At 38.6% G+C, this 24,559-nt stretch overlaps 1 protein-coding gene across 1 annotated transcript in view; it reads left to right on the top strand.

The window, feature by feature from the left end:
* The window catches only part of PHKB (phosphorylase kinase regulatory subunit beta), a 198,370-nt gene that overhangs the window by 28,631 nt on the left and 145,180 nt on the right, over positions 1–24,559 (top strand). Inside the window, 3 exon segments of the mRNA XM_005289835.4 lie at positions 4,240–4,329; positions 11,166–11,304; positions 19,119–19,218. Coding sequence (XP_005289892.2) covers positions 4,240–4,329; positions 11,166–11,304; positions 19,119–19,218 — 329 coding nt within the window.

The following is a 24,559-nucleotide window of genomic DNA, read 5'->3' as shown; positions in this document are numbered from 1 at the left end:
AATTCCTGGGGCTTGCAAGGGGGAGGGCAGCGGAGTTCAAGCCACTGACCAAAGCAGCCTCTTTGCAATTGTCAAATACTTTCTGGAGGCCAATAAAATAGAAAATAAACCTGTGGTGTCTACACTGCATGTTTGTCGACAATAAAGGGAGGGGAAAAGACAAAAGTCTCTCACAGGGATGAAAGTTTTTTGTCGCCAAAACTAGGCGTTTTTTCCCCTGAAAAAAGTCACATTGCAGTGTGTATGCTATTGCTGCTCTGTCGCCAAAAGCCAGTGTTTGACGACAAAAATTTGCCAGTTTAGACAAGCCCTAAAACTTGTAGCAATGGAAAAATGAATTCAGCTATTGTGAATGATTCATTTTTATATCACATTTTCTATTATATTTGTTAAAATATTACAGAATTGTTTTCAGTTATATCCTAGCAGCAGGTGCATTTGTTCCAGCCACATGATTAATTTGGCAGTCTTTATTGCTATTCTTCTTTCTCTATTCATAGATTTTTAGGACTGGAAGGGACCTTGAGAGGTCATCGAGTCCAGTCCCCTGCCCTGACGAAATAATGTCTAGACCATCCCTGATAGACATTTATCTAACCTACTCTTAAATATCTCCAGAGATGGAGATTCCACAACCTCTCTAGGCAATTTATTCCAGTGTTTAACCACCCTGACAGTTAGGAACTTTTTCCTAATGTTTAACCTAAACCTCCCTTGCTGCAGTTTAAGCCCATTGCTTCTTGTTCTATCCTTAGAGGCTAAGATGAACAAGTTTTTTCCCTCCTCCTTATGACACCCACTGAGCAACTTGTATAATATGCAAGACTGCACTTCATGCATGTTCACCATGCAAACTACCATTAGGGTTGTATTTAATTAGAAATAATTAACATTGTATTCATAGTAAATGAACTGCAGCATTTGCTCGTATGTAAAGTACTGACCAGGTTTCATCAGTACGTAAATGATAGAATACATTTTTAGTAGTATTCCTGCTTCCCCTTACCACAACCAAAGTGTTAAGTAAAAGTGAATGTGTCATTTGTTCTCTTGAGCTCAACTCCTGCAATAGGGAATAGAAATCAATGGGGGAAAGAACCTAATTTCTTTTGATATGTTTGAGGATATTCTGTAACTCATGGTCAAAAAGCTGGTGGCCTAAACACCAACTGTTTTTGTTAGTCTATTGAACTAAAGGAGATTGTAATTTTAACTTTGTGTATATTGCAACAAGATATATAATGTAAAGGAAAATAAAGCAGCTAATACTGAGCAACTTCTATATACAAGAGAATCCTAAGAAACTTTAACTTGCACATAATATCTTTTTCCTTATAAATGTCAGCAGAAAAAATTTCACATAACTTTTTATTTATTTTTTAGAAATTGACCCAAATTTTAGTCTCTTCAGATCTTGTTTATCATGGTGCACAACATACATAGTCTCTGATTTTAATAAACATTTTAAGTTTTGGATTTTTGTTTTGTAATTTCTAAATCAAGCACTGGTGAAGTAATTCAGAATTGTTTTAAATTTAATAGTTGTGTTTATACATGTGGGCTTTAAGTGTATTTTTTCTAATTAGTGTTGCACTGGTTTTTTTCCTATTTCACAATGGAGGCATATAGTTTGTCCAAATTTTTAGTTTTGTTTTCTTTAAGCATCCTTGACATTTTGTTTTTGGAATGTCTTGACCCCCAACGGTTATGTTCTCTATTAATTTATTCACATGTTTACATTTCTATTCTTGTTCACTTTCTCTCCTTAGTACCACAGTGGTGGTAGTGGCACAGTATATTCAAACTCCATGTTTCTATACAGACCTCAGGACTATGGGCACTTGATAATGCATGGTAATGCAGTGAATAAACAGTAACAATTAAAATCAACCTCCATCGTATTGGTTAGAGAAGAACAAGTTGGTTTCATAGCACAGTGTAGAAGTGCCCCATGTGACTTTGTACTGAAAGTGCCAGTTCTGCTGTCAGAATATATTAGATATCTGCATTTCAAACTACTGTATCTCCAGCATGGTATTTGTTCAGTACTGAGTCGGAGGGAAGAATGTTGCTTGCTGAATCATCTCTACCACTTCCTGCAGCACCCTGGGGTTTCTTAGTGGTTGAGGTGTTCCCGTTTAAGTATTGATCAGACCTGATCCGTCCTTATCTTGTGAGATGTATATGAGGAGTAACATTCTAGGTGGAGTGATTGAAGGTCTTTTCATGTTAGTCTTAAAAGTTCTTCTTTTAATTTGTTTAAAGTTTAAACCATTATTTAAAATAAACTAGAAACTAATATAGAGTACCCATCGTGGTATCTCTTTTCAGGAAAATGGCTGCCAGGCAACTCTGCAAATGGCAATTGTAGCTAAACTTCATTTTATTTATTACTTTTCATGGTAGACAGAGGGAAGCACTCCTCACCATTTGAACTTTCAGTTTGCCCTGGTCATAATGGATGAACTATACTTCTAAATGCCTCTTTTGCCCTCTTCATTACAGGGACCAAAATACTTATTTTTTTCCTGCAACTGTGTTTGTTGGCAAATTACTGATTAAAGTTCTGAAACTAATTAAGAAAGAGAATTATCTAAATTATTGATTAAAAACCTGACTAATTAAGAAACTGAATTGGCTAGTCATGTATTAAAAATAATCTTTTCTATATAGCCATAGTTTATCTATGTGGGCTGTAAAGACTGAAGAATCTAAATTAGGTTTGTTACCTTGTCCTCATTTTGTATCTCAATTTGTCACTTAAGTATACTGTGCTTCTGAGTAAAATTTTAACAATACAAATCACCTAACATAATAGCTCTAGATATTATCAAATTAAACACTCATCAGTGGTAGTGTATTCTCTGTCATACATCCATGTACAGAAAGGTGTCACAGAGTCCTGTCATAGGAAAATTGAACACTACTTTCACAAAATGCAGATCCTCTTGTCATTTGGAGATTGGAGAAAGGAAAGCATATATTTCAGTAGTAACAGCTGTCGAGTCTTTCCCATAATTTTAAAGAGAAAGATAATGAAACCTAGAATGCTGATTGTAAGAAGGAAAAATTGAATGCTTTTTGAGGAGGGAGGAAAAGAAATGCTCCCTAATGGCATACAAAATTAGGTCAACCTCATGCCTGTCAAATGGATATAATTTAAAATATGGTGGTTCCTAGAGGCTCCAGTCAGGATGAGGTGAATTTATTTTTGGACACAACACCTCCAGGTGATGGTATCGGTGTGTCTTTTTTGGATATCTGAGTAGAGGATACTGCATTTTCTCCAAAGCTGATCCATGTCCCCAGTTTCATACGTTTATAGTTTTTTAACCTTAGTAAGTCCTGAATTCTTTACTAGATGCAAAACATGCCACATATAGCTCTTACTGGTTATGAGGTTAAAAACGTCATGGATACAGAGAAGCTTCACTGAAGAAGTTTTAACTTTAAAATTAAACTGAATCATAAGGAAATTAAATAATCATTTGGCTGTTCATGGTCTTCTGGTTTCTTAAGCATATAGTGCTCCTTACCGTAACAAGAATGCATTAATTCTAGCTCTCTTTTGAAGGAAGGCACCTCAGTGCCTCTGACCTTATGAAGTGGTCACTCCTGAAATAGTTTAATTGTGGTGTAAATGTGCAAAGTTACATTGGTGTGCAATTTCTTTTTAAAATGGTTTTCATTTAATGCTGAGGCTTGTCTTAAATGTATAGGTAAACCAGTTCTGAAGAATACCTATAATAATATATAGGACTCTTGTCCTTTCATGTCCTCTTCAAAATGCCTGGATTTAAATTCTGTAGCACCCAAAGAAATAGAGCTCAAGGCTTTTTCTGAATGGAACTGTGGAGCTCATGTAGTAACAAGTTCAGATTTTCGGTAATTGAATGGTGGCTCTTACCCTGGGGGCATTTAGAAAGTGGTTGTTGTTGGCTAAGAACTGGTGTGAGAGCTTGACTGTGGTTACAGCCTGTGAGCCTGACACTAGTGGGTTTAGTATTGGACAATCAGGTAAAATCAACTGGTTTACAGAAGTAAAATTACATTTTGTAAGTGAGTTGAAACTGAACAAAGTGTTATGTTTGTGTCTTAACATGCTTTTTCTTGCATAAATATTTGAGAGCATTTTTAAACAATATTCCTATGGAATATTTATTTATGATTATATATAATTTATGGAAATAATTTTGATTACTGTATTTTTAAATAATTTTTTATGATTTCTTTCTTTAGGCTCTGTTTATGAACCACTTAAAAGCATTAACCTTCCAAGGCCAGAGGGAGAGAGTCTGTGGGATAAATTGGATCATTATTACAGAATTGGTAAGTAAAGTAAGGGGAGCTCTTTGTAGTGGTCAAAAAATGTTTGCAATGTAACTTGTTAAAATTCCTCAACTGCCATAAAATTCTTATCTGTGTAAATGACAGCTGAAAAAAAATTGTATAGTGAATTAGTTTGAATGTCCTGTATACTATTTGAAAACTCATGATCTTTCTCTAACTTTTTTCAAATCAACCTGCTGCTGATCAATTGGCATATTCAATAGGTCATGCTGATTTTTATTGGCTCTACTCTAAAAAATGACTACGTAAAGAGCAACTTCTTATTCAGCAGAATGGCTCCATAGGTGTATCTGTTTGAACATAGAGATAGAAATAAATGTTTTGTATTTACTCATGTTAGTCTTACAGAACCATTGCAGCTATGAGAGAGGGAGCTGGATTCTGTTATTATGCATATTAAGTTAAGAATCATCTCACTGCGTTGATAGCTCACAGGCTAGTCTTTTAGCTTAATGAAGGGGCCAGTATATATCTGTAACTTCTGTCAGTGCAGATCCTGTTACCTATGTAATGAGTCAGTACATAAAAATTGTGACATTACCCAGGATATAATCTGGACTGTTGAACAGCTGTGTCTTCTCAGTTCTTCACCCTGGGTGCCTTTTACACTACTTTGCTAGGAGAGCAACTACTCCTGGCCTGCTCACACACAGCCTCCAGCATGTATATTACTCCCAGCTTTACTGTATGAGTGCTTTGGCCAGCTACCCTTGAATTACATTGCAAAGCAACACCATCAAATTCCCAGACCCAGACTTTCCCCCAGAAATGTGCATTTTGTACTGCCCAGCCCTCTAAAGTCCATTATTTTATAAATAGAAAGTGATAAGCACAAATCCTGTTATCTCAAATGGAGTTTCCCAAACACTTCAGTCCGAGCACACTGGTTTAAATAAAACAAGTTTATTAGCTACAGAAAGATTGTGATTACAAGTAATGAGGCATAAAAGTCAGAATTGGTTACAAAGAAATAAAAGGTAAAACACAACTAACTTAACAAGCTAAGTGATTTCAAAGCAAAAATGTCTCTGACCACATATTTTAGCAGTCTTATTGGCTGAATTCCTTTCTGCCAAGATCCCTCCCCAATCCAGTGATGCTTCCTTTCTTCTTGTGATGCCGTGCACAGAGATGAAGGGAGAGATCTTTTGGGGGCATTTGTTCCCTTCCTTATAGTCCTCTTTTTCTTTGAAAATCATCTCCAATTAAGGTTCAGGAGACAGCACATCTGTCGGGAATGGGAAGCTCCAGCTGTTTCTTTACCAAAATGTAGATTTCTCACTGTCTTTTGTCTCTGAGGAATTGGTTTGTCCCTGCTTTTCTAAATTTGGAACATGTCTCAGTAATGTCATACAGTAGAATTTTATAACTACATACAATGTTGCCTCACACATTTTACCAGGACAACAATGATCAGCAAATTATGAGTTCTCAAATGATACTTCACAAGGCATACTTTACACAACATTTATCATAGTCTTCTAAAAATGATGAATATTGGGCTACAGACTGTCACAAAATATGTAAGTACCATAAAACACACCATGTCATATTTCTCAGATGCTGTCCAATATTCTATAAAAAGAACAAATATTTCTACTATAGGAGTTTCAAAGTTTGGGTTGAAGTTATGTAAAAATAAACAATAATTAAAACTAGATCACTTATGCATTCTGAGTTCATTTTTGTGTCTTATTTTATTCTGTTGCTTTGAGCCAACAGTGTAAAAATTGGCAGCAAAACTTGCAAATACCTTAAGATTTCATTAAAAATAACTCCTGACTTTTTTGGGGGTGAAATTAGTACTTACTAGCAGAAGTAGTCCTGGTTAATATAAAATTTTAAACCATCTAGATTAGGATAGGTTGTTATTTCTTATTACTTGCCTCTAAAGTGTTTGCTGTTTGTTTATTTTTAAAAGCTATGTTTATTATTTGTATTTTAAATTGAATCAGCCTATAAGAGAGGAACACTTGAGACACATTTCAATATAGCATCCTATCACTTCTGTTAATTTTCCTTGGTGGTAATTAGTGTTCTTTTGGACTGAATGAAAGTTGAAACTATGTACTAAGCGATGGCGAAAAGGATGGGACATTATGAAAGGTTATAGTCTTTAAATGGGGGTGGAAAAGTTTGGAAAGAAAGAAAAACCTGTCAACCAACATGTAAGGACCTTGCATAAAGCTTAACAGAAACTCAGTAAGAGTTTAATGTTATGCATAGGAAACCCTCTTGAGGATTCAGGTTTTGTTTTTGTTTTTTTAATAGATTTTCTATGGCCAAAATAAAACTGCCAAAGTCCCTAGCCATTTCCCTTTGTGCAACTCAAGACTTAAAACACTAAAGCAAACTGTGTAAACAGGGCAGCTGCCACTAAGATGCAACTAAAATTATTAGTACTTCCTACCCTTTTCCTCAACTCAGGGAGGCACTCCCACAAACTCTGAAATTCCAATCTGAAACCCCTTCTGAGGTTGAACCTACATTCACACCACTGGTTTTTTTTTTTTTTTTGGACCCTCTTCTCAAAGCAGCATGGGATAGGAAACAAAAGGATTTGTACACCATATCACTACAGTGGGCAAAAATATTTATTTTTATTTAAAAAATGAATTTTTTAATTTAAATCATTTAAATACAAGTTTATTTTTAAAACTAAAATGATTGTCCATTTCCAATTTAATAATGTAGGTTGAGGCCTAATTTTACTATAATCTATTAAAATAATTAAAATAAAATAATAAACAATACATGTGTTCTGCCAAAGTTTTAAAGAAAGTCATTTGACTGAACTAAACAAACTCTTAAGTACCTGGAACTAGAGGTTGTTGAAGTGCTAAACCAGGCTGGGAGGGAGTTTGGGTGGGGGAGGGGGCTCAGGGCTGGGGCAGGGGGTTGGGGTATTGGAGGGGGGAGGGGTTTGGGGTAGGGTTGGGGTGCAGGAGGAGGTGCAGGGTGTGGACTCCGGCCTATAGGCGTTTATCTTGGGTGGCTCCCAGTTGATAGCAGAGAGGGGCTAAGGCAGGCTCCCTGCCTGCCCCGCTCTGCTCCCAGAAGTGGCCGGCCCATCCCTGTGTCCCCTGGGGAGGACAGGGGCCTCCGCACGCTGCCCGTGCTCGCAAGCACTGAAGACACAGGGGGAGATACCCACGGGGCCAAAGGGACGTGCTGGCTACTTCTGCACTCAAAAACAAAACAATGTACAACTTCAGGGGCCCACAAGACCACTCAGTCCTACTTCTTGTTCAGTTAAAAACAAGTATGTTTATATTTACAGGAGATAATGCTGCCAGCTTCTTATTAACAAGGTCACCTGAAAGTAAGAACAAGCATTCGCATGGCACTTTTGTAGCCAGCAATGCAAAGTATTTATGTGCCAGATATGGTAAACATTCATATGCTCCTTCATGCTTCGGCCACCATGCCAGAGGACGTGCTTCCATGCTGATGGCACTCGTTTAAAAAATGTGTTAACTAAATTTGTGACTGAACTCATTGGGGGAGAACTGTATGTCTCCTGCTCTATTTTACCCACATTCTGCCATATATTTCATGTTATAGGCGTCTCAGATGATGACCCAGCATATGTTCATTTTAAGAACACTTTCACTGCAGATTTCACAAAGGCAAAGAAGGTACCAATGTGAGATTTCTAAAGATAGCTACAGCACTCGACCCAAGATTTAAGAATCTCAAGTGCCTTCAAACATCTGAGAGGGAGGAGGTGTGGAGCATGCTTTCAGAAGTCTTAAAAGAGCAACACTCTGATGAAGAAACTACAGAACCTGAACCACCAAAAAAGAAAATCAACCTTCTGCTGGTGGCATCTGATTCAGATGATGAAAATGAACATGTCGGTCTGCAATGCTTTGGATCATTATTGAGCAGAACCCATCATCTGCATGGACACGTGTCCTCTGGAATGATGGTTAAAGCGTGAAGGGACATATAAATCTTTAACGCATCTGGCACTTAAATATCTTGCAGTGCCGACTATAACAGTGCCATACGAATGCCTGTTCTCACTTTCAGGTGATATTGTAAACAAGAAGCGGGCAGCTTTATCTCCTGCAAATGTAAATAAACTTGTTTGTCTGAATTATTGGCTGAACAAGAAGTAGGACTGAGTGGACTTACACGCTTTAAAGTTTTACATTGTTTTATTTTTGACTGCAGTTATTTTTTTGCACATAATTCTATATTCGTAAGTTCAACTTTCATGTTAAAGAGATTGCACTACAATACTTGTATTGGGTGAATTGAAAAATACTATTTCTTTTGTTTTTACAGAACAAACACGTTAAAGCCTTATTACGTAAGGCTATTTGTAATAAAAATAAAGTGAGCACTGTACATTTTGTATTGTGTGCTGTAATTGAAATCAATATATTTGAAAATGTAGAAAACAGCCAAAAATATTTAAATAAATGGTATTCTATTATTGTTTAACAGCACAATGAATTTTTTAAATCGCTTAACAGCCCTAAATGAAACACTTTTTATTTAGTGACTTTTGTAGCTTCAAATGTTGGTAGTTTTTTTTGCAAGAAGCTAAAGTTTTACACTTCACGCTTATAACTGTGAGACGTAGAAATTTTCCTTTTACTTACTAAGATGTGTTGCTGTAGCTGATTTCTGGGCTCCTTCTTGTATGGTAGTTACTGAGCACTGTTAGGGCTTGTCAACACTGGCAAGTTTCTGCACAGTAAAACAGCTTTTTGCGCTCAAAGTGCAGACGTGTACACACTGCCAAGGCACTTTGTGTGCAGAAACTCCTCAGTTGCAGCGCTGAAAAAAACCCACCTCCATGAGTCGTAAGGCTATTTGCACAGAGGCCCCAGCACTCTATTGCCAGTGTAGACACTTCATTGGTTTCTGCGCTGTAATTGGCCTCTGGAGCTGTCCCATAATGCCTCAAGTGACCACTCTGCTCATTGTTTTGAACTCCGCTGCCCTGGAGACATTTGTCCCTCCCCTTTTAAATCACTGTTTCTGACAGCTGTTCCATGCTGTGCTGATCTGCTCGGGGAGACAAAGCAAACCATTAATGCGGAATGCTCATGCTGTTGAACACAGAGACAGGTGTGTGTGTGTGTGTGACAGAGAGATTGCTGTTCAGAGCGCCCAGGGAGAGAAGCGGGGGGCTGATGTTGGGGTTTCCCCTCCCCCTACCACTGTCTGAATTTACAAGACAGAATGCTGACACACTGTCCCCCAAAACACACTATCTCCCCACCTCCATGCGCGTACACACACACCCACACACTCTTCCTCCCCCTCTCCCCCCCAGCCACTTCAGTTGAAAAGCAGCTGGCAATGTAGTAGGATGCTCATGGAACAATGGGATTGGAAAACCTGCATCATGTGATGCTGTGCCTGCCCCATGAGGCATTGCAAACCCTTATCAAAGTACCCTGCAGCCAGTTGCACAGTGGGATAGCTACCACAATGCACTGCTGTCTTTGCCATTGTAAGAGCGGCTAATGTGTATGCGCTCCAGTGTCGCAAGGAACAGTGTGGACACGCAACAGCAGTTTAATTCCAGCGTTTTAATAAAAGTGGTATAACTTGTGGTGCAGAAACTTGCCAGTGTACTTGCAGAGTTTTTGCGCTGAAAGTTTCACCAGTGATAGGGAACCGGTGAAAGAAAAGCACTGGTTTGTGTACTCACTTAATTCCTCAGGCGTCAGAGAGTGCTTACACTAGCAGCACTTCCGTTGCCGATGAGAGCAGCGCTGTAGGGCAGCTATCCCACAGTGCAGCTCTCTTGATAGGTCTTGTGGGAAGGGGTGGGTGGGTGAGCAGAAGGCATTCTGGGTCCCTGCTCAGTGCCCCCTGATGCACTGCTTCATGTCCCAGCAGCCCCATTACTTCCTTGTTTCTTTCGTGGCATTTTTTAAAAACCCCTGCTGTCTGGCTGCTTTCCCTGCCACATCTACAAGCAAAGGGAAGGGGAGTGTCAAACTTCCAGTGGCTTACATGGGGAGGGGTAGATGTCCGTTTACCTGGTGTCAGAGCAGTGGAGATGCTGGCCAGAGTGGTCACTTTTGGAACTGTGGGTTATCCTCTGGAGGCCAAAAGGTGTTTACAGAGGTAGAATGTGTCTTCACTTTCACAACAGTGCAAAAAGAACCGGAAAAACTGTGTGCCTCTCGTGAAAGTGGTTTTCTTTTTGCGGTGAATCTTCTGAGTTTCACCGCAAAAAGTCATTAACAAGTGTAGACGCTCCCATGGTTTTAGTGCAAAAAAGGGACATTTTGCACTTTAAATGGTAAGTGTAGACATAGCCTTAGTGCACAGTGATCAGTGTGTATACAAGAAAAATGCCTTTATAATTCAGAATTGTTTCCATTGGGCAAAGAGGATTTTTTAAACTCTGTCCTTGAAATCTTTTGAGGGACAAATCAAAATACTGTAGACTTTTATTTAAATTATATTTTAAAAAATGCAATGCCCATGCAAGCAAATTCAGACGAGTGGCTTGCATTGAGATGTTTCTAATGTAAATAGGCTGTGATATAGCTATAAACTAATTTTTAATTATAAAACTTGCTTTGAATACTGATTTTGAAGAAATATTAGTGTAGGAGAGAATGGTAAAAGCCATGGCATGTATTGTGGGGGGAGGGAAGGATTACCTTGTTTTTGGAACTCTGGTTTGTTTTTGTTTTTTCTCATTTTTGTTTCCATTGTGTAGTTCTCTTATAGGTTGTCTGCACTTTATTCCCAAGTTTTTTTTTTTTTTTTTTCCCCTTAATCTTAATTTAGGCTTGGAGGAAATTGAAATCTTAAAGATTTGTTTTTCTTTGCAGTCAAGTCAACAGTGTTGCTTTATCAAAGTCCAACAACTGGTCTCTTTCCCACAAAAACGTTTGGTGACAACCAGAAGGCAAAGGTGCAAGACAGTCTTTACTGTGCTGCATGTGCTTGGGCATTAGCAGTTGCATACAGGTAAATTGTTATTCTTCTGATTGTAAAGACTGTTAATAATTATCCCATATTTTGATTTTATGGTGTTGAATACCATAGAAGCATCTAACTGAGAGACATCCTTTATCAAAAATAGTTTTGTAAACCTATGGAAATGAAATTATAAGAAGCATGGTATAAATGTGCATATTGCCAGTTTAAAAACAGTGTCACTTGACTTTCATAAGTTAGAAAACTGATTTTTTTTTTATTTTTTTTTATTTTTTAGCATAACCTTTTGAGATGTTTTGTCTTCACGTAAGCACCTCTTCTAAATTTTCACAGTCACCGGTGTTCTGAGGCAGTATGATTAAGGCATGTTGTCAAAAATTCTTATGGTAGCGAACAATATTCAAAGAAGTACTACTTCCTGAGTCAGTGGAGCATGTGATGATAAATAAAGATAGCAAGAGGCTTGAGAGTGGTAGCAGCTGGAAGCAATTAGATTGAGTCTAGAAGACAAACTGAGATTTGAGAAGTAACCAGAATGATTCTTGATAGGAATCCGAAGAAGTGGGCTGTAGTCCACGAAAGCTTATGCTCTAATAAATTTGTTAGTCTCTAAGGTGCCACAAGTACTCCTGTTCTTTTTTCTTGATAGGAAAGAGGCCAAAGAGTATTTTAGTAATCCAACCATAAAGCACCAATTTTGTTAAAGGGTGGAGTGTGAATTGGTTTTCCTCCTCTCAAATTAGGGCTTGTTTATATTAGTTTCTTAACTCAGATAATTGCCAGCACCATTATAGGGGCTAAACTAGACATACCCCAAATATATGTTTTGGGTTACAGATGTTAGTGGTTATAGGTTTAGTGTAATGGGCAGTCTGTTAACCTGAGATACGAAACTCTAGTGTAGACATATGTGAAGGGTAAATCTGCTTAGATGAAAAAGGATGTCTTTTATTGCAGCCCTGTTTTCATAGTTTAAGAAATTATTTTTTAGGACTAGTCTACAGTTTTTACTAGCATAACTATGTCGGTAAGTAGTGTGATTTTTGCCATCATAGTTTTGCTGAAACTCTAGTATAGGCACAGTAATATCAATATAAATTTGCCTTTTACTAGTATAGCTTATTTTGGTTCATAAAACAGAAGGAGCTCTACCAGTAGAATTACTTTTTATAGACCTATATAAATGTGTCACATTAGTTTTTGCCACCTGAACTATAACAGCACTGCTAAAACGGCAAAACTTTTTAAAATGTAGACAGACCATTAGGTTAAAGGGCAGAGAGAACCTTTAAGAGAAAATGTTGATATATTGAAAGTGATACGGCATTGAAGCAAAACATGATTTTTTTGCAGTATGAATCTTTTCCCCTACCATTTTTAAAGATAGAATTAAAATGCAGTTCTAATCTGAAAAGTGAGTTTAGGAAATTAGGTAGTAGGGCCCCACATTTGTCTTGTTGACTCCAGATTAGATTTTATCAATTTAAGTTGATTTTTTTTTCTATCAGTTTTATTAATTCAGCCTGGTATCTGGAAGATAAACTGGGTTCTTTCCTTCTCAGACATCAACACTGATACATTTTGCAGGCCAAATTTTTGCCTTCAGTTATACCTGAGCACTTCCACTGTGTGCCTGTTGTTGTATATTTGTAACTAGAGGCAGACTGTGACCCAATAATTGAAACTTAGTTTTGATTATGGATGAGAGAATAAAAACTTCATTCTTCAAGTAGCGTCCCTATGGGTGCTCCACGGTAGGTGTATGTGCGTCCCTGCGCCTCTAATCAGAGATCTTTGTAGCAGTGTCTACTGAGCCTGTGCATGTGCTCTCTCTCCTCCATGGTCTGCCTCGAGGCTATTTAGCACTGGGCAGGCAAACCCCGCTCACTTCCTTCTCAACCTCCTTTGGCCTGGAACAGTGAGCAGTTGTCCCTTCTTTATCTGTGTCATTAGCATAAGTAGTAGTCGTTTTTGTTTATTTGTTCTCCTTAATAGTTAGTGTTTCCTTATTTTCTTTTTTAATCCCAAAAGGAGTCCAAAAAAAAAAAAAGGTAAAAACGTTAGTTTCCTTCCCTATTTGGGGCATTCCCCCCCCCTTTCTTTTTTAATCCCAAAAGGAGTCCAAAAAAAAAAAAAGGTAAAAACGTTAGTTTCCTTCCCTATTTGGGGCATTCCCCCCCCCCCCCCCCCCCCAAGGCATTTAGTAGACTTTAAGTTTTTTCTGGATCGTACCAAGAGGATGGCTGCAGATTCCCCTACGGGAGGTGGCAGATACACATCACAAGTTGGTGTATATTCTGCACACCTCATCCAGAATTGCCCTCCCAATTAATGAGGCGATTCTAGATCTTACCAAAGTCATCTGGCATACACCAACCTCCATCCCATCACCAGCAGCAGAGCCAAAAATAAAAATAATTAAAAAACAAAACAAAAACCCTACATCCCTCCCAAAGAGGCAGACTTTGTTTCAACATCCGCAACCCAACTCCATCATAGTGAATGTGGTTAATGCACAAAGCAAGCAACATAATGCCAAGGCAACCCCATATGGTCGGGCTTGACAAGATGGCATATTTGTCATCGACATTACCGTTTAGAGTCATGAATTACCAAACTGTCATGGCCAAATACAATTTTATTAATTATGGAAACTCAGTGCATTTCTAGAACATTTACTGGAGACACAAAAAGAACAGTTTCAGACCATTCTTCGAGAGGGTCAGTTAATAGTAGCCAGACTGGTGCTGGAGACGGCACTGGATGTAGCTGATTAAACCTCAATTATGAGAGTTCTGTAGGCCTCAACAAGTCTCCTGGTGGATGGATTGTTATCTGTTTCAAACTATCAGTTCATGCAGACTCAGTCAAAAATAAAATAAATGAATAAGCTATACAGAAATGTCTACTTTTGATGTATCTTTTTGTCACTCCTTTTACCTGACTTTTTGAAATGAGGTTTCGGGCTGAATAACTTTGTAAAATTCCGGTTCCCTAACTTTTATAAATATAGCTTCATTTCTAAATTTCTGTTTGGAGGATAGCCCAAAAACCTGTGACAATCATAATAATAAAAAATTGTAACCCTTTTTTTCACTCCCATAACATTATGTAAACAGCTTTTTAAATTTCACTTACCAGCAACATCAAGAGTATCTTGTGAGCTCCCTGTTTCACTAACCTATATAAATGGTCTTCACAACACATTGATTGCAGTAACTTTTTTCCTCTAAATTTTTTGCTATGTAACCCTTTGCTGGGGCGCTCCTTCGAACAAGGGGACATCGGATTTCACAGGGAAGGGCTTATTTCACAGTCCACCTTGCATTTTTCACAGCCGTTAAATTGGTAGGGCCCTAGCTATAATCAATGCCTGAATGAACTCCTTCTCAAATTTTACCCCAAAAGGTCTTCTGTTCCTTATCCCCTTCCTTCCCAGCCCCAACTTGTTTGAACAGTAGCCTAGGAAAGTGAGCAGCACTTTTAACTGGAGTTAATTTATAGCATGATCTGAAGAATAATGGGAGCCATGTTGCTCCCATCATTATTTATGGGTAAATTCCCTGCAATTCATGCTAATGTGGTACTCTTTTAAAACAGTACTTCTCCATGTTTGGTATTCAACATTCTTTTTCAAACAGATAGTGCTGAGGAAGATGGTGTTAGTTCAACTGTAATGTATTTATGAGAAGGGAAGAATGACATGAGAATAATGAAAAATTTAGTCCCTACTAACAGTCAGCATCAAACAGTAAGGAGATAATCATTTTCGCCAGCACGATTCAATTATATTTTTAGTTGAAGAGCTAATTATAATTCATTATAATATAGAGAATTTTTGTTCAAGTGCAGATGATCTTTGTATAGATAAAAAATGTGGGTTAGATTTTACCCTTTCTTAATCTATTATTTATTGGTCAACATTGTATATCTCTATCTCTTTGGCTTTATTTGAAAGATTGATTTAAAATTGTTTGACTCATCAAAACTACTTTTTTGCCTTTCATAACAGTTCATGTTACAGACATACCTTTGCCTATCCCTATTTTTATGACTACTCCCTAATTATTCATGATGGCTGCAAATGAAAATAAAATATTCTTGACCAGCGTAGCATCACCTTAGGATTTTATTTTAATTAGCAGCTGAAATGGTTGCCCTTAAAATGTTTTATGTTTAATTTCACTCTTATCCTTGAAACATATTATGAAAGGCTAGCAATAAATGTAGTAATTGAGAGCATTAAAATATTAAAAGGGAGCCAGGATTTGAAAAGCGTGGTTGTTGCCCCTATTATCCATTTGTATTGAAGGAATTTCTTACATCTTCCTTTTCATTTAATCTTTTAATTCCTCCCCTTTGTGGATGAAGCAGAAATGTTTGGAAGGATGGAAGAAAGAGATATTGGAAAGGAAGGATTGAGAGGGGAGTGCTGAATACCTCATGTTTACAGTAGCTGACAGATAAACAAAGGCTGGTGAGAAAAGGGGTGATACAAAAGACAAAATAAATCTCATATATCATGCTGTATGTCTCCAGATCTCAGGAAGCAAAGACTTTACATCACTCCAGCAAGATTTGTATCAGAGGGGTAGCCGTGTTAGTCTGTATCCACAAAAACAATGAGGAGTCCAGTGGCACCTTAAAGACTAACAGCTTTATTTGGGCATAAGCTTTCATGGGTAAAAACCACTTCTTCAGATGCATGGGGTGAAAATTATATGTACAGGCATAAATATATATTGGCATATAAAGAGAAGGGAGTTACCTTACAAGTGGAGAACCAATGTTGAAGGCCAATTTAGTCAGGGTGGATGTAGTCCACTCCCAATAATTGATGAGGACGTGTCAATACCAAGAGAGGGAAAATTGCTTTTGTAGTGAGCCCGCCACTCCCAGTCCCTATTCAAGCCCAAATTGATGATGGTAAGCTTGCAAATGAATTTTAGCTCAGCAGTTTCTCTTTGAATTCTGTTTTTGAAGTTTTTTTGTTGAAGGATGGCTACTTTTAAATCTGTTATTGAGTGTCCAGGGAGACTGAAGTGTTCTTCTACTGGCTTTTGTATGTTACCATTCCTGATGTCGGATTTGTGTCCATTTATCCTTTTATGTAGAGACTGTCTGGTTTGGCCAATGTACATGGCAGAGGAGCATTGCTGGCACCTGTTGGCATACATCACATTAGTAGATGTGAAAGTGAATGAGCCTTTGCTGGTGTGGTTGGGTCCTGTGATGGTGTCACTAGAGTAGATATGTGTACAGAGATGGCAACAGGGTTTGTTATAGGGATTAGTTCCTGGGTTAGTGTTTCTGTGGTGTGGTGTGTAGTTGCTGGTGAGTATTTGCTTCAGGTTGGGGGGCTGTCTGTAAGCGAGGATTGGCCTGCCTCCCAAGGCTTGTGAGAGTGGGGGGCTGGAGAGGTTTTAGCTGGGGGCTGTATGTGATGGCCAGTGGTGTTCTGTTATTTTTCCTTGTTGGGCCTGTCCTGTAGTAGGTGATTTCTGGATACTCGTCTCGCTCTGTCAATCTGTTTCCTCACTTCCCCAGGTGGGTATTGTAGTTTTAAGAATGCTTGATAGAGATCTTGTAGGTGTTTGTCTCTGTCTGAGGGATTGGAGCAAATGCGGTTGTATCTTAAGGCTCGGCTGTAGACAAGGTATCGTGTGATGTATCCTGGATAGAAGCTGGAGGCATGTAGGTAAGTATAGCAGTCAGTAGGTTTCCGATATAGGGTGGTGTTTAGGTGACCATCACTTATTTGCACTGTAGTGTCCAGGAAGTGGATCTCTTGTGTGGATTGAGGTTGATGGTGGGGTGAAAATTGTTGAAATCCAGGTGGAATTCTTCAAGGGCCTCCTTCCTGTGGGTCCATATAATTAAGATGTCATCAATGTAGCGCAAGTAGAGGAGGGGCGCTAGGGGACGAGAGCTGAGGAAGCATTCTAAGTCAGCCATAAAAATGTTGGCATTCTGTGGGGCCATGCATGTACCCATAGCAGTGCCACTGACTTGAAGGTATAGGTTGTCCCCAAATCTGAAATGGTTGTGGGTGAGGACAAAGTCACAAAGCTCAGCCATCAGGTGTGCCATGGCTACATCAGAGATCCTGTTCCTGACAGCTTGTAGTCATACGTGTGGAATATTGGTGTAAAGAGCTTATACATACATGGTGGCCAGGATGGTGTTTTCAGGAAGATTACCAATGCATTGTCGTTTCCTCAGGAAGCCATCGTACTTTGGGGAAAGGCGAGGTGGCAAAAATACTAGTGGTAAATTGTGTTCCCTTAGTGCAATTACATTTCTTCTGTGAGAACAGAGTTCCTTCCAGTCCTTTAATTGCACAACCAGTTTAGTGTGATTGGACATTCTTTGCTCTCAAGAGGCCCAGGGCTAAGTCAAAATAGGTGCTATAAGCCAGAAGTCAGTTGCTGTGTGGGGAGGATGGCACAGTTCTTACATTGATGTTGCTGTCCTTGGTTCTCCACAATGTTGTTTACTTACATTACTTTAAAACATTTTGGGAAAAATAAGAAACAAAAAAATTTGGAGTAAAAAAAAAAAAAAAAAATCAAAGCACTTGAGTTAAGAGCTTTAATAGCACTCTTCACTCACCCACTTCTGTCTTATACTTAGTTTTTAAATAAACGTCCGTTGCAAACTATACAGTTAAAACAGTTGAAATTTACTCAATGCGTATTTCTGTGGTCTTATTTGTGAGGGGGCTTGCTTGCCTTTTCCTCACTTGAGTTATGTAAATGAAGATGTGTATTTCACTTTTGGTACATGTATCTGTCCATTGGTACATAATGGTACTATTTAAAAAACCTCCAAATGATATGTTTTCAGTCCATGACATGAGTCTTAAAGACACCACTGTGTTTATTGATTGTCACTATGGCAAGCGGAATTACAGCACACCTGCCTAGTACTCACTTCTCTAACAATACACTGCTACATTGCTAATAATGTGACTCATTCCCCATGGCAGTACTCTCATACTTGCATACAGTGCAATAATCTTTAAACTAGCCACAGTTAAATTAGTGATGGTGATAACAAAGTTTAGTAATTAATCATCAAATATGTAAATACTTACAGATTGCACTGCTTTCCATATTTGTATCAGAGCCCCATTGTACTTGGTGCTCTATAAAATATAGGAAAATACTATCCTTGACCAAAAAAGCTAAAATGTTAGAGAGCAGGGGAAAAGATACAATATATGAGCAAAGTGGTCAAGGTAATGCAGACAAATATTAAATCAATTTTTATTAAAAAAAATTATTTGTATAATTTTTTGTAATATATTGAATTTAATTGTTTAAACCATTTGAATTCATAGCATAGCCATGTTGAGAGAGGTTTCTTGACAAAAGTAGCAACTGGTTGACAAACCATTAAAATACACTATTATAACTCTTCAAAAAATGTAACTTTGATTATATCAATGATAAGTATTTTTGCAAAAATAAAAAGAAAAGTTGCACAACTTAAGTGTCCCAAAGAGTGCAAAAAAGAATATATTTTGCTCTTGTAAAACAGCTGGAAAATTTTTCCTTTTCATTTTATTTTGTTTTGAAAGAGGAAAAAAAATCCTACACTGGAAAATTTGCAGGCAAATTTGTAGCCCACAAGTCTTGTTGCTAAGGCATACCATAAACTGAAAAATGTGGATTGTATCATGGAAAAACTGACAGGACTCTAAATGTATTAACATTAATGGGTGACGCTATAATATAGTGTTTAACTATGTAGTTAAATACTTAATTATCAAAAGCACTACTACCTTTACTTTTTTCCTAATGCATTTGCAGTTTGTTTCATGGGTTATCTCTCTCACTCAGGCGCATTGATGATGACAAGGGAAGGACACATGAGCTGGAACATTCTGCCATAAAATGTATGCGAGGAATTCTCTACTGCTGTATGCGCCAGGCTGATAAGGTAAAAACACTACAGTGTGGACACAAGCGCTCACTTAATTGTAAAGGATTAATTTAACTATAAGCAGTAACATCTTCCAAATACAGATAAAATTAAAAAGGCAACATAATACTACAGTGCAGTCCAGCTAAGAAAGGACTGCTCTGATTTTCTGGGCCTAGCCATGTGAAAATGTGAAAGGTAAGAAAAACGTCACCCTGTGTATAAATGATGGAATATATTTCAAAATTACCTTTTTAAAATTACTATTCAAATTTCAGCCTGTGACTGGCAGCCATCTAACTAAAATGTTAATAGTTTGTGATATAGTCAGTATAGTGGTCCTATGAAAAACACTCTAAGCAAGCTTCTGGCATGCTTCATTACTAATTTATCAATCATAACAATGAGTAATGTTTTCAGCATTTATGACCTGATATTCAGAACGGCTGAATACCAGCAACTCCCATAGAAATCAGTGGGAAATGAGAGTGCTCAGAACGTTTCAAAATCAGGCCATTGACTTAGTGGTTTTCTGTGGAAGGATGTGGGATTATCGGGAGCGCCTTCCTTTCCTGACCTCAGAAACCTGGAGAAAAGGAGCTTTCAACACTAGATGGTACTTCCTTGCCACTGAATTTCAGATGTTAAGAGCAAGGTACCCTGCTGTTGAAGTGATGCTGGAACTTTCTTGGTCAATTGACCAGGTAAATCATTGAGTGTACTGGTCATCACTTCTCTTTGTGGCTTAGTTTTACATTGTAATAAGTAGGTACTAGCGGAGCACCATCAACATATTCATCCCATGATCTCCCTGTTAGCAGACCCTGAATATTCTGGGATTATAACTGGGTTTTTTCCCCCATCCATAGTTAAGGTTCCTAGGGAATATCTTGAAATTTCAGAATTGTGTGTAGTTACGTTCTCTCACATAATACACTGTTAGTGGTGGGGTTTTGTGTCTGTGTGCATCTGTATGATGTAGGGAGTAAGGTAGCCAAAGAGAGTGGATGAGTTAAAGGGACTCTGTCAACTTGAAAATAACATTTGTCTGAAAACTTGTATATACTATTATTCCAAGTAACCTGGAAAATGAGTATAACTGAAAAAGAATAGAGAAAAAAATCCTTTCTTTTCCATTTTGTTTACTTTGGGCATTTGATATTACTTAGTACATAGTCAATTTCACTGTTTTCTTTGGTGGCCTGTTGTTCTTAGTGTCTTGTACTCTAGCCTATAATGACATTACTCTCATGTACTGCTTTGTGGGACCTTACATACACTCTGTTCTCTGAGGTGTGCAGGAAGGTATTTATCAGTAATACAACAGCAGGGTTGTTGCTTTTTCTGTGTCCCGGGTCAAAGGGATGACCTCTTTTCCTAGCCGCTGCATGGAGTGGGAAGCAGCAGGAACTGAGATGCAGTTTAGTGAGCCCTTTTTTTTTCAATCTCTAGACTCTGTACAATGCTGAGGGAGCAATAGGAGCCTGACAGTGATGAGACACTTTCACTCCCTGGACCTCTACCAAGACCCCAGGTAGCAACTGAAACCTGGGGACAGGGAGACCTTTTTTTTTTTTCCTCTTTTCAGTTCTCTATATAGGGCTGGGGGATGGGAGCCCTTCATTTCCCAATATGGGGCCATTGAGCAATGAAAGGCACAACATACTTCTCTACAAGTCCCAGAAAAGAGTGAAGCATTTGGGAGGCTTCCATGCTGTTGTTGCTTTCTTTGAAGGTGAAGTAATAAACAGGAGTGTGAGCAAGGGGGAATTGGGACAGTGGTAATCATGAACTCCGCTTGGACCTGTCCACTGACCCTTACTTGAACAGACCCTTATAAAGCATTTTTTAAAATGTAAGTAACTTTGAGAAATAAATGTAAGGCATGCTATTTAAAAGATGTTCTGTCTGAAATTTGAGTTTATTTTTAAATTGTTCAATGTCAAATTCTTATTAACATTGTCAGGTTAAAATAAAGTACCCATCCTTTCTGTGTAGGTTGATTTGACAAGGTGATGTGAAACTGTTGTAAGAGAGAGAATTCATCTAGGATTACTTATGAGCAGGTATCCCCAAGAGATTGAGATTTGAACTTTATGAATGGAGTCTTTTTTAAAAAACCAGGAATTTGTGTATCCCTTTTATTTCATGTAACTTCTATTTTGTGTTAATTTCTAAAGAGCTATGTTTGGCCATATATGAGAAGGTGTGGGGATAAAGATGGAAGAGAGATGGATTTTTCTGTAACTGCTTTTAAAGTTATAAAAAACTTAAAGCAGCAGATTTTGTTTTTAAATGCTGCATATTTCTCTCCTTAACATACAGGAATTTGTTGTGGAGAAAGAATCAGAGGGGGATGTGAATAATAAACAGTAAATAAGCATTGATTTAATGTTACGTATATACTGGCTGTCATTTGTTACCTTGGTTACTATGTGTAGGGCTCTATTCAAGCAATGGAGTAGCAGAAGCAATGTGAGATGCCATTAGACACATAATTCCAATTGGAATTATCTACAAAATATATACTGTACTTTTACAGTTGAGAGATTTATACTAGGAAAAGCATGAGTATATATGCCAAAAATGACTGCACTTGAAATCAGTATATAATATTGCTTGTGGCTCACTAATTACACTGATTGTCTTCTACTGCGATTGGAAAGGCAAACTATAACCTGAAATATCTCTGTAATATACTGATATACTCACTGCTGTTGTCTACACACATACAAATTCATATTAAATAAATTATGCTGTCATCCAGCATATGAATGCCGTTCCTCATTCATAGGCTATGTTGCATCTGGAGTATGTACTGTAATAATATGGCTTGTTGATAGAACAAGAAGTGTAAGAATGGTGTTGTGATGCTGTAGAAGGTAGACCTTATAGAGTCAATAATTGTGTTTATTGCACCAACTATTTATTGTACTGTATTGCTATACTGCTTGAAGAATTATGGAATGGAATCGTCTATTGGACATTCTGCTTTGGACATGGGAAGGCTCTTCACTTGTCCTTCCCTGAGAGTTTTTTTTTTATTTTTATTTTCCCGGGATGCTCTGTCTTCCTCACAGTTATCTGACCGTCCAAATTAGGTTAGTAGTTTTGTGAAATAATAGAGTGTGTATGTCACAATGAAAAGGGAAGCAAAAGGAAGTTATGTGGCACCACCATGGTTCTTTTTACTCGTCTGCTGTCCTCCTGTTGCACTTAACAAATCTTTCTATCTGGCTGGGATTTTTCCAAAGCGCCTGAGCGGCTTAGGTGCCCAACTCTCACTGAATTTAACTGAGATTTTCAAAGATGTCATGGAAATTTCTTCCTCCTCCTTCTGTCATTCTTATTTTTCCCTTCACAGCTTCAATCTAGATTTTTCTTTTCAAGCCCTTTTGTCTGCTCTTCTCTTTACTTCCTTCTGGTTTTCGTTCTGTTTCTTCTCTTGATTCTTAGTGTAGATAAGATCAGGAGCTGTACCCATGTTCTAATAAAGATACACATAGCTCCACTGAAGCCAAATGACACTAGCCAAGCTTCTGGCCCATAGTTTATACCCATGCACTCATGTGATGTTTTTTTAAATCTTTTCTATGTTAGTTTGCCATCTCTTTAGTCCCTTCTTTCTTTCACTTTCCATTCTATCTTTTGGTTCCTTTCTTTCTTCTCCAGTCTTATAGCTTTTTACAAACTCCATGGCATTTTAACCACATCATAACTACTTGAAAATATTTTGCTTCTTTACCTTCAGAAAATAAACTAGGTAAGTGGTATTGGGAGTGAAAGATAAGGCACTTTCTGATTTGTTTCCAAAGATGTATATAAGAAGCATTGATACTTGTGATGCTCCATCATTGGAGATTTTTAAGAGAAGGTTAGACAAACACCTGTCAGGAATGGTCTAGATCAGTAGTCTCCAACTTTTTTACTCCCAAGATCATTTTTTGAATTTAAGGGCAACCCAGGATCTACCCTCCACCACTTACTCTCCCCCACCCTCACTCACTTTCACCAGGCTGGGGCAGGGTTTTGGGAGGGAGTGTGGGCTCTGGGCTAGGGTCAAGGGGTTTGGAGTTTGGGAGGGGGCTCTGGGCTGAGCCTGGGGCAGGAGTTGCGGTGCAGGAGGGGGCTCCGGGCTGGGGCACAGTGTTGGGCTGCAGGAGAGGGTGTGGGGTACTGGCTCTGGCAGGGGGGTAGGGTTTGGGCAGGGGGTTGGGTGCAGGAGGGTGTATGGGGTCAGGGCTGGGGCAGGGGTTGGGGTGCAGGAGCAGGTATGTGGTGCTGGCTCCGGGAGGGTGCTCAGGGCTGGAGGTTTGGGTGCGGCCTCCTGCCAGGCGGCACTTACCTCAGGAATCTCCCGGTCAGCTAGATGACCTCTTGAGGTCCCTTCCTATGATTCTATGTTTTGGGGGTCACCCAAACCAGTAAAGGGTTCTGTCACCACCTCTCTTGTAACTTTGGGTGCCTTAATGTTACGCTCAATGGCTCAGAATCCCGACACTGGGAGCCAGTCCATAAGCTTAAAGGTCTCATCCTGCCTTCTACCATCCTAGTTACTCCTTGCAGGGTGATCCCAGCAGTTCTTCTAGTCCTGAGTTCCTGCAAATCCATCTACATTGAGTTTTAAATTGCCAGATACCCAAACTTTCCCCCTCCAGTTCATCACCCCGAAGGTGTGAAAACAGCCCCCAGTTATCAGTTCACTTTGGTGGACATACTCCACACAGTTTGCACACCAGAGCCCTAGTTGGGATTTAAATATACAAAAAATGTATTTGATATAAAAATCACAGATTCAAAGATGAAATAGTAAGGAGAAACAAACATACAGGCTACACAGAAAATAAACATAAAGATGCAACCTCAGGCTTTACATTTCTATATTCGATTAATTCCCTTTTCTAAATATGAGTTACCTATTGCTTCTGAACAGTTTCCCAGTGCACCCTGTGTCATAAAGAGGGATCCAGTGTTTAACGGTCAGCTTCCCATTTGGAGGCTGCCCCTCAGTTTCTGGATAAAAAGCCTCAGTCACAAGTCTGCTTTTGAAAGGCTTTTTTCTTTCCTGGCATGGTGACTCATGGTTTTACAGAGTGGGGGGAATTCTCTGTTGCCTCAGTGTCTTTCCATTAACTCTAATGGTTCATCATTGTCTTTTCCTGGTTTGGACATTGGATGGGTACTTGAAGATGGGTACTTGAAGCTAAACAACTGCCTTGGGAGGTGCCCTCCCTGTGTGATTGCTTCCTTACCCTGTTGTGAGGTGATGCTGTAATTGCATAGCTACATTTACAGTTTTCTACATATATAGATTGATAATCATAATCTGTGTGCAGTGATGAGCTGGAGCCGGTTCGCG

This window comes from Chrysemys picta, chromosome 14, assembly GCF_011386835.1.
Source record: "Chrysemys picta bellii isolate R12L10 chromosome 14, ASM1138683v2, whole genome shotgun sequence".
In the NCBI taxonomy this organism is placed as follows: domain Eukaryota; kingdom Metazoa; phylum Chordata; order Testudines; family Emydidae; genus Chrysemys; species Chrysemys picta.
The sequence above is the reverse complement of the archived record's forward strand: the minus strand, read 5'-3'. Positions and strand labels throughout refer to the sequence as shown.